The sequence below is a fragment of the Hibiscus syriacus genome, unplaced genomic scaffold (assembly GCF_006381635.1).
Source record: "Hibiscus syriacus cultivar Baekdansim isolate YM2019G1 unplaced genomic scaffold, ASM638163v2 tig00110384_pilon, whole genome shotgun sequence".
NCBI classification, from domain to species: Eukaryota; Viridiplantae; Streptophyta; class Magnoliopsida; order Malvales; family Malvaceae; genus Hibiscus; species Hibiscus syriacus.
Window position 1 is genome coordinate 2,480,880 of NW_024062715.1, and position 15,498 is coordinate 2,496,377.

The 15,498-nt window shown below is 37.7% G+C and overlaps 1 protein-coding gene across 1 annotated transcript; it reads left to right on the forward strand.

The window, feature by feature from the left end:
- Positions 1-12,841: 12,841 nt before the first annotated feature.
- On the forward strand, positions 12,842-15,181 carry LOC120122168. The gene is made up of 2 exons (XM_039141388.1): positions 12,842-13,013; positions 14,706-15,181. Exons 1-2 carry the CDS (start codon positions 12,842-12,844, stop codon positions 15,179-15,181), a joined length of 648 nt encoding a protein of 215 aa, XP_038997319.1.
- Positions 15,182-15,498: the final 317 nt, after the last annotated feature.

Sequence of the window (15,498 nt, forward strand, 5' to 3'; positions counted from 1 at the left end):
TCAAGGCATCAAATTATTTATCAGCTTAGTTTATACTCCTAGTTATTCATCAACTTTTTTTTGGAGTCAGCTTATCACACCTACCGTCCCACACTTTAGGTGAAAGGGATCATACATTCCACCCCCAAGCTAGTCGGGTAGAGTCATCTTGTGACTAGTTTCATTCACTCATATGCCTCGGCTACTCTCAATTTCTTATGGAGTTTTTCTGTTTATGCCCTTGCATAGAGAAATGTCCCTTTTATTTTTCAAGTTTTAAACACTAGGGAGTTCCACCTTAACCTTAAAGTATTTTCAATGTCTCGGCTAGTAGAAAGTTATTCCTAAAAATTTTTCTGATTACCTTAAGCAGGGACAACCTACAATCGTGTTTGTAAATTTCAAAGAATCAGGCCTAGGGTTGGTTCTCTTCTTTAGACAGTCTTAACAATAATTCTGACCTAGGTAATCAAATTATGCATTCATCATTGGGCATCCCTAAATTATTCCAAATAATAATCTTAACATGCTTATTTCATGACAACTAAAATTTTCAACCAACTATCATCAATTACTTTTTAACAAAGTATTGCAAAATATGGCACAATACCTCCCCCAAACTTGAGTGATGCATTGTCCTCAATGCATGAGAACTAAAACTACATGAATCTATATGCAAATGGAAAAATAAAAAAACTAAGATGTAAACTTACTGTGGTTGGGTGGCTTGACTGGACACTCTTGTTTGACATCGTTTGGGAGGAGAGAGACTCTTTGATCCCGAGTCTACTGCTGCTATCGTCGAGGGTAATGGCTGAAGGATACGACCTGCCGTTCACTTGATGCGTTTCTTGCTGGTCGAGGCTCGTGCTGGAGTTGGTTGTTCTGTAGTGGGAGTCAGTTGTGCAGGAACTAGAGTTGGACTTGGAGCTGGCATTGCTTGACAGAATGGGGACTGTATGGGACCTTGCTCGGGTTGCTTCGAGGCGGGAATAAAATCTTCATCGGAGAAGAAGTTGGGTGGAGTCTCTTGAGTGCTCTCGGAGGTTAAGAAGGATTAGGAGTTGAGGAATTATTCTGTGTCGCCATGTCTTTCCTCTGGTACATGCAAGACATGGGAGGCCAGTGGTGGCACATCAGTGGGTACTCTGGGGGACTTTTGGGGGGACATTCGATGTTGAGGCGTGGAATGTGCTACCGTTAGTAGTGCATTTGAGAATGATCTCGGGAACAGTGATAGATTATCGGTTGTGATCGGGAGTAACTCCTTGAAGAAGGCGTTTAGTTGTGCATCTCGTGTCTTGACATACTCAAAGAAGATCTCCATGTGATCCTCAAGGCGCCCTATCTTCTCACGGGTTTCTCGCATGTACATGACCACTACTGCCATTATGGTTGTGGCAACAGATTTTACTCCCCTCTCCAGTCCTTCATGTGGGGCGTTGTCATCGAAACTCATCAGCTCGGGTACTTTCTTTTGGTGATACCCTCCTTGGATTTAATGAAATCCTCAGGGACCTTTTTTTCCTGCATAGAGCAATTATCAAGTTAGGAAACAATAGATTACCCTGGTTTCTTTTGTCGTACTCATGGATTTGCTCGAAGATGAGTTCTCCAACATCAATCTTTTTCCCATAGATTATCGAGTGTAAGAGCATCAATCTTTTCACGAGCACAGTTGTGTTGTTAGATGTTGGCAAAAGCTTGCCCTTAAGAAAATGGTTCCACAACTTAACGATCAGTTTAAGGGCTCGTCGATCGACTCTCTTCCTCGTTGGAGCATTCCCTTCGAACTTGGCCCATCTAAAGCAAAGATCTTAAAGAACTCCGCTGTATATTTCCTGGTCTGCCTCAGCCACAAATTTCTTACGATGCTCCTCCACTTTCCCCAACTTGAAGTATCTGTTGAGTGCTGAAGAGGAAAATTAAAGGAGCTTCCCTCAGACATACACCCTGTGGTTGGATAGGTCTTCGAGTTGGGCGTAGAAATCCCTGACCATAGCTGGTTCTACGGCTTTGGGGTGGCGAGCAAACTTCTCCCAGTTGTGCTTCCTAATCATGTCCATGACCTCCAGTCCAAATGGCTCTTCATCCTTTGATGAAAAGACGAACCTGTCTTCCAAATACACTTGTCGTTTTTGGAGGATTTTGTAGCGTGCTTCGGCTTCGGCTGTTTGGAAACGCTCAACGCTCGGTGTTGGGGCTGGGTTTTTCTTTGATCTGGCCATGATACTTGTTTGGTGCAGTGAGTTCAGTGGCAGTGATGGGGGAAATTTTGTTGAAAGAAAATAAATTTTTCTTATTGTGGAGAGAGATTGTGAGGCACGATGAAGAAGATGGAGTTTGGGTGGTTTTTTCTGGAAAGTAATGGGTGGTTTCTTTGGGGTAACTTGGTCAAAACATGAGGGGAAAAGATTTGGCATTTATTGTGTGATATTTGATTGGACGCAAAGTTGGGAAAAATATTACTTTATCTCTTTAACTCTACTGCCCAAACCTCTTGCCCTAGGGTTTTCTCTCTTTTCATCCGTGAACTATCTCCTTATGCTGCCACGTGTACGCTGCATGCCTACAATAAAAAAATATAAAATAAAGCAAAACGGATAATGTGTGCATAAAATAACTTAATTTATTTATGTACAAAATTCAAATTTTCGTTACCTAGGCAACCAATATTTGTTCAAGTAAGTAAGCAAACTCTTGGGCATCATGTGCCATTGATTCTGATTTATCTCACATGATTGGGGTTCTTTTGTACTCTTTTAGCCTCTGCCCGTTCACCTTGAAGATGGAACCATCACCTTGGTTCTTGATTTCTATTGCCCCATTGTTATGAACTTGATGTACGATGAACGGTCCTAACCATAGTGACTTTAGCTTGCTTGGGAATAATTTAAGACTTGAATTATAGAGCATTACTTGTTGTCCAGAATAAAATTTCCTAGGCAATATTTTTCTATCATGCCATCGTTTTGGTTTCTCTTTGTATAGGAGGGCATTTTTGTATGCGTGTGCTCTGAATTCATCCATCTTATTCAGTTCCAAGAGTCTTCTTTCTCCAGCAAGCTGAGCATCCATGTTTAACTTTTTGATGGACCAGTAGGATTTATGTTCAAGTTCCACAGGCAGATGGCATTCTTTTTCATAGACTAGTTTGAACGGGGACATTCCCAGCGGAGTCTTGAATGTTGTGCGATAAGCCCATAGTGCTTCATATAGCTTTGGCGACCAGTCCTTTTGATTTGGGTTGATCACTTTCTCAATGATCTGTTTGATTTCCCTGTTAGATACTTCGGCTTGTCCATTAGTCTAAGGGGGTATTCCATAGCAATCCTATGTCGCACTCCATATCGTTTCAATGCCTTAACAATCAATTTGTTATCAAAATGAGTGCCTTCATTACTAATGATAGCTCGTGGTGTTCCAAAATGTGTGAATATATTTTTGCAAAAATTTTAGCACGTCTTGGAATAATTCCTAGGTGTTGTAATGGCTTCAACCCACTTGGATACATAATCCACTGCCAAGAAGATGTAAAATCTCCAAAAGATGTGGGAAAAGGTCCCATGAAGTCTATTCCCCATATGTCGAAAAGTTCAACCTTCAGAATATTTTGCCATGGCATCTCATGTCGTTTTGATATGTTCCCTGTTCGTTGGCATCTAGCACATGACTTATAGAATTCATGCGCATCTTTGAACAAGGTTGGCTAATAGAATCCAGACTGAAGTACTTTCGTCGCTTTTCTCATTCCACCAAAATGCCCTCCATACGGTGACGAGTGACATTGAAGTAGAGTTTCTTTCTGCTCTTATTCTAGAATGCATCTTCAGATTATTTGTTCTCCACATTTCTTGAATAGAAACGGTTCATCCCAATAATAGTGTCGCACATCATTTCGAAACTTTCTTTGGCACTGGCTAGATAAATTAGGAGGAATAATACCACTAACAAGAAAGTTAACTATGTTAGCATACCACGGCACAGCCGTGACAAATAATATTTTCTCATTAGGGAAATCCTCTTGAATTTCTGTTATGTCTTGACAATCAGATTTATTATCTAATCTAGACAAATGGTATGCCACTTGATTTTCTGTACCCTTTCTATCATTGATCTCTAAATCAAACTCTTTTAGTTATAATATCCATCGAATTAGCCTAGGCTTTGCATCTTTTTTATTGGTCAAATATTTAATGGAAGAATGATATGTATGCACAATTACCTTAGTGCCTATTAGATATGGCCTAAACTTATCGAATGCAAATACTACCTCTAAGAGCTATTTTTCAGTGGTGGTATAGTTCACTTGTGCATCATTAAGAGTACGACTCGCATAGTAGATAACATGAAAGATCTTACTTTTTCGTTGTCCTAGCACTGCTCTGACTGTATAATCACTAGCATCACACATGAGCTCAAAAGGTTCGTTCCAGTCAAGTGGGATAACGATTGGTACTGCAAAAGTTTTTTCTTCAAATCTGTAAAAGTATTCAGACAATCATTAGTAAATTCAAATGGATGATTTTGGTGAAGTAAATGACACAAGGGTTTAGATATTTGAGAAAAATCTTTTATGAACCGCCTGTAGACCCTGCATGTCCAAGTAAACTGTGTATACCTCTCACATTAGTGGGTGGGGGAAGGTTTGCAATTACTTCCAACTTGGATTTATAGACTTCAATGCCTTGACATGAAATTTTGTGACCTAACACTATGTTAGCTTCTTTACATCGTTTCAGTACCTTGGATAAATTGTCGAGGCATCAATTGAAATTGTCACCTGAGATGGAGAAGTCATCCATAAATATTTTCATACATTCTTCCACCATATCTGAAAAGATTGCCATTAAGCATATTTGGAAGGTAGCTGGAGCGTTACACAGCCCAAACAACATCCTTCTAAATGCATAGGTACCATATGGGAATGTGAAAGTGGTTTTCTCTTGATCCTCCGACGATATGGCTATTTGATTATTTCCTAAGTATCCATCGAAGAAGCAATAAAATGTTTTTCTCGCTAACCTATCAAGCATTTGGTCGATGAAAGTAAAGGAAAATGGTATATCTTTGTCGCTTTATTAATCTTCCTGTAATCCATACATATGCGCCAACTCGTGACTGTTCTAGTAGTGAGGAACTCGTCATGTTCTCTTTTAACCACGATCACACCACCCTTTTTTGGCACACATTGCACTAGGCTGACCCATGAACTATCGGATATAGGATAAATAACCACCGCATCTAACCATTTTATAATTTTCTTCATGACTACTTTCTTCATGATCGGGTTGAGCCTTCTTTGGGGTTCCACTAAAGTACTATGTCTATCTTCTAAATTAATCTTATTTATGCATATGGTAGGGCTAATTCCCTTCAAGTCTGCCATTGTCCATTCTATAGCCTTTTTGCGCTGTGACAAAACATTCAACAAACTATTCTCATGTTTGAAGGTTAGATTAGAAGATTATTACTGATAAAGTTTCATTAATTCCTAGGTATGCATACTTCAAATGTGATGGCAAAGTTTTAAGCCCCAAATTGGGTGCATGTTGTAAAGATGATTCTGAAGACTTAACTTTATCAAAATCTAAGGGTTCAAATTTCATACCTGATATTATGAAGAAGACTCAATTGTTCCTTTGTCTTTCCTTTGTATCTTGTATTGGTGTCGTTTTCAGGGAACCTATTATGTACTTTATTCAGATTTCTATTGTCAAGGCCATAATTCCCATAATCAACTTCTGAAAATAATTCGCCTGGCCAAGTTTTCTTGTTCGTGCATCTCGGTTGTAGGGTCATGGTACAAAGCGCTATATTCATCTAGCCTTAGAGATCCATCATGTCCAAGGATTACTTTTTCCTCTACTTTTCTAATGCATTGGCATTCTTCTGAGTCGTCCACATATTTCATGGAGTTGAATACATTGATGGTGACATTTTGCTCACCTACTCACATTGTGAACTTTCCCTTTTCACAATCTATTAGGATTCTTCCAGTGGCTAAAAAGGGTCATCCCAAAATGATAGGTGCATTTTCATCGGCTTCGCAGTCCAAGATGAGGAAACTGACTAGAAATACGAATTTGTCCACTTTTACTATGACGTCTTCTATTATGCCCTCGGGCTGCACATAAGACCGATCGGCTAGCTGTGGGATAACTGTGGTTGGACAAGCGTGATACCCTTCTAGTTTCATAAATATGGACTTTGGTATCAAGTTTACACTTGATCCCAAGTTCACAAGAACTCGTCCTACAAAGTTATTACCAATTGAACATGGTATTATAAAACTGCCAGGGTCTTTTTGTTTTGGTGGGAGTTTGCTTACTGCAGAACAGATTTCTGTTGCCATGACAATATGTTCTATTTCCTCTTTTTTGTAATGATGTCTTTAAGAAACTTGCCATAGAAGGTATTTTCTCGATGGCTTCAAGCAAGGCACATTGATATACAACTCGTCCAGAACATCAACGAATTTCTTGAATTAGATGTCATTGTTATGTTTCTTCAATCGTTGAGGGAACGATGGTGGAGGTCTCACATTATTTGTTGTTGATGCTGAGGAATCTCTAGCCTTGGCCATTAATTTCTCATTATCTGGACGATGCTTTTATGATCCTTCATCATTTTCCTTCTCTTCAGGTGATTCATCTCGTTCCTTATTTTCAGTTCGTTCCTCTGGTTGTGTTATGCCATGGAGAGGAATGTTTAGGTGTTCTCCCCAAACTTATCATTTTAGTTGGCCTATGTTCCACTCCTTAGTGTAAGTACACTGCATTACTCCTTTCCATGATGCTTAGTGATTTCAGTATCACTAGGGAGATTTCCTTGTGGGCGAGAATGTAATGCCGTCGCAATTTGGCCCACTTGATTCTCCAATGCTCTTAAAGATAAACTATGGCTTTGCAAAAGTGTGGCCTGGCTTTGTAGTAAATTTCCTTGATTTTTAATTGTTGCAGAATGCTAGTGCATCAAGGTCTTTGTTGAGGCCATGAAATCTTTTGTCGAGGCCATAAATTCCTGCAATGACAACTCCATGGAGTTAGTATTGAAATTAGTATTAGAGGAAGAAGTTGTACCTTTGTTGTTTGCCAGGGCAACTGATAATACTAATTCTGAAAATCTGATGGTATGCGTTACTTTGTTGTGGTCTGTTGTAACTGACTGCTTGATTGTTATTGTTCCCTTGATTACTCTATGAAAAGTTTGGATGTTGTCTCCAACCAGGATTGTACGTGTTTTAATAGGGGTTATTATTGCTTCGGTTGTAATTTCCCACAAAATTAACTGACTCATGGTTTTCTGGACATTCATCTCATGATGATTTTTGTGACAAAATATGCATGCGTTATTGGTCACATTGACTTCTTTTACCTCATTAGGACGTTGTAAATTTTTCAACATATTAGTTATGGAAACAAACTGAGCAGCTACGAATCCTTACCCTCTAATTCATATGCTCCAGATTTTTCTGCCGGTTCCTAATCTTGTATTTGGGAATTGATAATAATTATTCGTTATCCTGTCGAGGATATCAAAGGCTTCATCGGGTGATTTGTCAAGTAAGGTGTCATTTTTTGAGGCATCTAACATCATTCTAGTAGGTGCATTAACTTCGTTATAAAACATCACTACTTGAGTCCAGTCATGAAATCCATGGTTGACATATTTGTGAAGTAGACTTTTATACCTATCCCAACATTTGTACTCATATTGAGAAGCTGTGTACTCATATTGGGCGGATTATATCGAATTAGAAAACTCTTGCATAAATCTGCCCATGACTCAATCGAGCCTGAAGGAACTCCACTGAGCCAAGCTCTCACTTATCGCGTAGGGAATAAGGGAAAAGTTTTAGTTTAAGCACATCCTCATGCACTCCTTGTTGTCGAAATGAGTCGTATACTTCAAGGAAAGCACGAATATATTGTCTAGCATCCTCATTGAGTGAATCACCAAATTGGCCAATATAAAGTTACTTGTATTTCAGGTGCCACGATGCCTGATTGAGGTCATCGAGAATTGGGTTCAAATGATCTCGTATCGCTATCGCTCTTGCAACTCGAAGGTTAATTGATGCATCTGGATCGTTGTGATCTCTCATGTTGTTGCCTTGTAATTGTAGTTGGTTTAAATGTTCTCTAGTTCGTTGGTAACGTAGCCTCTGTCTGAATGATTGTTCAACTTCAGGGTCGAATGGTTCCAATGGTTTACCAGCAGATCTCAGGGTCATGCAATAAAAACCTACAAAAGAAAATAATAAACTACGTTAGACTAGATAAATATGAGGTGATAAGAAAAACTTGTTATGATGAATAAAAATTTCTTCAGTTGCCAACCCCGGTAATGGCGCCATTTGATCGCTTGTAAATGTCATGTTAAGACAAGCAATTATGTGCAAGAATACACAATCGAACCAAGTAATATATGGTAAGTGAGTTATCGTCTCCTCAGGGATTGGTCTACGATTTTAACCTTCACCACAACTAGCAAGCTAATTCCTATTATTTTGTCAATCAAAACTAATATTAAGAAAACAAGAAAATACTATAATGTGTGATTGCAGAAAAGTTTGGTCGAGACAAAATAAATATGCAGACTATTGAAATAAACAAAATAAAGACAATTGTTTATTTAAATATAATGCAAACAACATCACATATTCAGACTTACCATAGAGCACTTAAGCTAATCTTTTGCATTGAAAACAATTATTCTAAGACTAGAATGAATTATTATGACTTGCTTAAGCTGTCCGACAGGATTACTAAGTATTCTTAGACGGGTGCTATGGCAATACTACTCAGTGTTAACTACAACCCTTGGTTTGTCAGACTGTTGTTGTAGCAATACCTCTCAGCGTGAACTATAGTCGTTGTCTATCCTACTCTAGCGTCTATCCCTTTTAGTCGATTGAAACCTACTCCTTATCTCTAAGGTAGACAAGTTAGAACATCACCATCCTGGATCCATTCCATTGTTCACGTAGATTTATCTTAATTCTCTCGAATCTAAGAATTACTATCTAGACAAAAGGCGATCTCTCGATGCTCTTACATTGCCAAGACATGTTTTACCAAAACCCCAGGCAATCTCTCGATGCTCTTACAGTGTCAAGGTAAAATATTCAAACAATGAACAAAACAATTATGAGTAAAATCATAATTCATCATTCATAAAGCATAAAATAATTGTCTAGGCAAAACAAAGATTAATACCAAGTAAGACAGTCATGGTGCTATCAAAAAGTCATCCATGTGTAAAGAATTTAAGAACAAAGGAAGAACGAATCCCAAAACTGGGGGCTCTGTCGTGACAATTCTGATCAATACCGCGCCCTCCTTGGTGATCAGCCTCTCTCGAGACCTGTCCACCGCTCTACTACAGTCTGGTTATGGAGGACACCAAGGATTGTCGGTTGGTAAACGGTGGGAAAACACTGCAGTTGCTCGCTCACACCTTCAGCAAAGCTCTTTTCTATTCTTCCTTGCCTTCTTTCTTTGGCGACTACGGTTGAATATTTATAGAGAGGAATCTTCAAGGGTTTCGCGTGATTGGAGATTCCTTAAATAACTGTTATTATTCATCCAGACTAAAAAAGGAAAGCTGGCTGACGATTGTCAGAATCTTTAGGGCTTGCTTGCACGTGAAGGATGTCATCCAACTGGGATGTGACATATGCGATTTCGTCATATCCGCTTCAGACTTTGAAGATAAACCTTACCTTGGCGAGATAAATCTGCTCCTCACGTTCTTCTTTGTTCCACTGGCCCTTGCAATTTATATTGTCACGAATGAAATGTTCTTCCTCTGTAAGTTTTCTGCATATACACAATCCATACAAACCCTTTCTCCTTAGCAGCATCAGTTAAACCAAATAAATCTTGTCGAAGCAAATCTTATCCACCACAAGCAAATATAACCTAAATGCAACTAAAATGACGTGCATATTTTGTTTAGACGAGCAATAAATTAAGTTAAAAGACTAGAAATTGAGTCTTTTTACGGAGTTATCACCATACATTTTTCTTCTTTTATAACAACTCTACTTCACTAAGGAACTCAGGGTCTTCTTTGATTCATTGATTCAATAGCTAAACAATTGGGGATGAAGGTGGGTTCTTGTGCTCTGTTCTTGGTTGCTCTGTTACAATGTAGATTCTTGGGTTTTATTATTTTAGACTCGGTTAATTTTTTGGCTTTGCAGTTCTTTAGAAAGTGTAACATCCCAAACATCGGGCTAGTGACCAAAAGGTATGATTTTGAAATTTTGTGATTTAAGTGAATAAATTTAAAGTTTAGGGTATTAATAGGAATTTCTTTATGTAGGAAAAATTAGAAAAGATTAAAAGAGGAAGGGGCATATTGGTTATTATGCACGATATGGATTAAAAATATCTTAAGTGGTGTATATATATGTGGGAATAAGGAAAAGAATAAGTGTGTTCAAGAGTCATAAGTGTTTTGATTTTACTAGTGAGGCTAAGGTGAGTGCATATTAATATAGTATATGATTATATGGAAATTAGACTTGCGATGAGCCTATTTCCAAAATTTTGATTTCATGATTGCATGAATACTAAAATATTGTTAATATGGTTGTTATGTGTACATGATTATGAGTATATCTTATGTGTTATATGCATTGTTTTACCTGGTTTATGTGTTACATATCATATTATATGATTACATGAGAATGTGAGATAAGTTATGCATCATTGAGTTATATGATTGCATGAAAATATCATATAAGCTATGTGAAAGTGATCTATGTGATACAAGTTAAGTTAAGTGAAGTGTATAAATGGTAAAGTCCATAGTATGTGAAATGAGAATTGATGGTATAATTGGCATGCCAAGGGTCGAGGGTTCTACACGGTCCTTCAGGAAAATTCTATGTGGTCATTCGGGATATTTCTACGCTGTCCTTCGAGACAATACTTGTGGTCCTTCGGGACATTCTATGTGGCACTGCGGTGCAATTTCTACGCGGTACTTCGATGTAATTTATAAGAGTTGTGGTGATAGTATTTGTGCACACCCTCAATGCACTCACATACCTTAAGTTCTCAATAATGTACCATGGGCTACTAAAAGGAAAGATATAAACGAACAACACATGATGATAATGATTGTCTATGTGCATGTTTGCATTTTGTTATGTGATATGTTCTATGGATTTCATGTTATATGATTGCTTGAAATGCTTATATTATGGTAAATGTTTAAGTTTTATTACGCACTTTATATGCATCACTAAGTCGGTGACTTAGCGTATGAGTGTTTCACACGTAAGTTCAAAGAAGCAGGAAGAACCAAGCTAAGATCCGACAAGACAACATACCAATACGAGAAGATCAGATCAGAAACAACTTATAGTATGTGATTTTGTAGTATTATGTGTTGGCATGTAATTTAAGTTTTGAACCACATACGCTCTAATCATTTTTGTAAACATACATGACTCTATTTATGTAAATTATTAAGTTTTAAATTTCAATATAAGTTAAATTCTGTTTATTTACCTTTGATCAAAGTCTCTACCATTTAATTTCAAATGCATTTTAAATTTCAACTATTTTGTTTTAAAAAGTAAAAGTTTTGAAAAGTCAATGTGACACCTCAGATTTGTGTTCGGGTCGGATATGGGTTGGTGGTGTTACATTTAATAGTATCAGATCTATAGTTTAGCCGATTCTAGGCATAAACCGAGGTTGAATGAGTTTTAAAAAATATATATGCTAACAAAATTGTGAAAATTTATGATCTGAGAGTGTAAGGAGTGTGTTGTCTTGCTAATATAGTTAAATGATTACGTCTTATTAGATGTCTGACCACGAGAGCTCCAAAAGGGAAGCGAGAGAGGATAGATAAAAAGACAGTAGTAATTTACTGCCCTAGCCAGATAAGGTGAAGAATAAACACCTTAGGGAGTGCCTGTACAAGATCCAGAAGTGTTCTTTGGGACGTTGGACTCTATTCTGACGTGTTTCCAACCTCCTGCTTCCTCAACCCTAGACTAAATGTAGCAAAAGAATTAAAAAGGTTATGAGCACCTAAGTTTAAGGGTGAAGCTGAGGAAGGTCCGATTGATACGGACCTTTAGTTGAATGATGTGAAGATTATGTTACGGTCTCCATTGCTCTAGAGTGGAGAAGTTAGATGGAGTAGTTTCGTTGCTACGCGGTCAAGCTAGAGTATGGTGGACAAATGTCACCATGAGGATGACAAATGACCAAATGACATTGTCTTTGTTTTTAGAAGAGTTTAAGCATAAGTTCATTGGAGATCAATTTTAAAACAAATGAAGCAACAATGTATGAGTTTAAAGCAGTGGAATCGCACAGTGTATAAATATGAGTGCTAGTTTAATAAGTTGAGTAGATTTGTTGCTGAGTTAATTGACAAAAAAGGATGCTTGTGATAGGTTTGTTAAGGGCTTGCGCCCGAGATTGAAAGAGATGTTGATAGTTCTAAATATGTCCTCGTTCCAAGAGGTGGTCAACCGTGCTAAAGCTCTTGAGAGAGCTTAGAATGAGAGGTATGGAGAACAGATAGCTGAGACATCCAAGAGAGCTGGTTCTTTATCGAGTTCAGCACCATCAACGAGAGGTAGAGATTCTGGTTTTTTTGATCTTAGACGAGGTCTAAGTCAGTTGCATCATCTTCTAGAAGATCAAGTCAGATGAGAGCCATATAGACACAATCAATAGGGTCTGGTGCTGGGAGATCGAATCAGGGTCAATCAAAATAGTGTCAGCATTATGGAAAGAATCATACCGGAGTATGTAGAGTGGTCTCCGGAGCCTGTTTCCATTGTGGGGACACCATAAATTTTATCCAGGATTGTCCAATAATGATGGGAGAGACTGCCCAGTCTGAACGATCTGCTTCGGTATCTCAGAAAGGAAGAGGAAGAGGTAGAGGAATGAATCAGTCTGAGACTTCCACTCAACAGGAAGTGCATTCAACTACACGGGTTTACAACATAAAGACCAATGACGATCACGATGATCATGAGATTATTATAAGTACTTTTCAGTTACTCGATAAATTTGTTTTGGTATTGATTGATTTGGGTTCCACTTATTCATATATTAGTAGTAAGTTGGTGAAAGAGTTCAGAATCCAACTTGAAGCAACAAGTAGTGATGTGATATTAACTAACCCATTAGGGAATAGTACTCTGGTAAATCGAGTGTGTCGAGGGTGTCCTATAAGGATTCAGGGAATTGAATTTCCTGCTAATCTTATGGAATTACCCTTTGGCGAATTTGAAGTAATTTTGGGAATGAACTGGCTATATTATTATCATACAAATGTCGATAGTAGATTGCAAAGAGTAACTCTGATTAGTCCTGATGGATTAGAAGTGATTATAATCACTGAAAGATTTAATCCGTTAGCAAACGTAATATCAGTGATATCGGCAAATAAGTTATTGTTACAAGGATGTCAGGGTTTCATTACAAATGTAATAGATACTAGAGCTAAGGAGAGAGAAAGGAGTAGAAGATATTCCAATAGTTAGAGAGTTCCCCAATATCTTTCCTATAGAGTTGTCAGGATTACCTCTAGACAGAGAGGTTGAATTTCAAATTGAAGTAATGCCTGGAACAACACCGATAGCAATGCCACCTTATCAAATGGCTCCAAAAGAATTAAACGAATTAAAGATTCAATTGCAAGAGTTGTTGGATAAGGGATTTATCAGACCTAGTGTGTCACCTTGAGGAGATCCAGTGCTATTTGTGAAGAAAAATGATGGTTCAATATGTCTCTACATTGATTATCTACAGCTCAACAAGGTGACTATACAGAAAAAGTATCATCTCCCTAGGATCGATGATTTGTTTGATCAGTTAAAGGGTGTTTCAGTATTCTCTAAGATTGATTTACACTCTGGTTATCTGAAAACAACTTTTAGGGCGATGTGGTCATTATGAGTTCATTATTATGCCGTTTGGAGTGACGAATACACCTGTTGCGTTTATGGATCTTATGAATGGAATGTTTCAACCCTATCTGGATTAGTTCGTAGTCATTTTCATTGATGATGTAATGGTGTATTCAAAGTCTAATGATGAACATGTGATAATAAGCTTTATGTCAAACTATCTAAGTGTGAGTTCTAGTAAATGAGGTGGCCTTCCTTGGGCATGTGATCTCTATAGAAGAGATTCAAGTAGATCCTGAGGAGATAAAAACTATATTTGAATAGGAAATTCCAAAGAATGTGTTTGAAGTTTGGAGTTTCCTAGGTCTTGCAGGTTATTATCGAAGGTTCATTAAGAAATGTTGGATGATAGCTTTGCCTTTGACCAAGTTGTTGAGGAAAAATGTACCATTTTCTTGGTCTCCTGAGTGTCAATAGAGTTTTGAAGCATTAAAGAGAATTTTGACAAAAGCTCTGATTTTGGTTCAACCCGAATCTAGCAAGAATTACGTGGTTTACAGTGATGCGTCCCATAATGGCTTAGGATGTGTATTGATGCAAGAAGGTAAAGTAGTGGCATATGCATCGAGGCAATTAAAACCACATGAAAAGAATTATCCAGCGCATGACTTGGAGTTGGTTGTAGTAGTGTTCGCTTTGAAGATATGACGTAACTATTTATATAGTGAACGTTGTTATCTCTATATGGATCATAAGAGCTTGAAGTATTTAATGACTTAGAAAGAGCTTAATTTAAGACAGTGAAGATGGGTTGAGTTCCTCAAAGATTATGATGTGATAATTGACTTTCATCCCGATAAAACAAATGTGGTAGCTGATGCTTTGAGTCAGAAAACATTCGCAGCTTTACGAGCTCTAGATGCAAGATTGTCAATGAGTGAATGTGGTGCATTACTTGCGAAATTAAAGCTTAAGTCAAAGTTATTGGACCGATTCAAAGACTTGCAAGGTAAGGATGATAAATGTTTAAAAAGGATGGATCAAGTGAAAAATGAGGGAAATAAGGATTTTGAGATTAGGTTTGATGGAAATCTGTATTATCGAATGAGGCTTGTGATTTCGGATGATGAGGAATTGAATAAGGACCTATTGATAGAAGCTCATTGTAGTCCGTTGACTATGCACCATGGTGAAAATAAGATGTACATGGATCTTAAGAGTCAATATTGGTGGCCAGGAATGAAAAGGGACATTACGGAATTTGTATCCAAGTGTTTGACATATCAACAAGTTAAAGCTTAGCATCAAGTTCCCTCAGGATTGTTGCAACCAATATTTATTCCTCAATGGAAATGGAAGAATGTGACAATGGATTTTGTAATAAGGTTACCTTTGATTCCAAATAAAAGAGATTCAATATGGGTGATAGTTGATCGATTGACTAAGTTAGCACATTTTATTTCCATTCGAACTGATTTCTTCATGGATAAGTATGCTGAGTTATATATTAAAGAGATTATTCGACTACATGGTGTTCCTATTTCGATAGTATCTGATCGACATCCTAGATTCACATCGAGATTTTGGAAGGCTTTTCATGGAGCGTTAGAAACTTGATT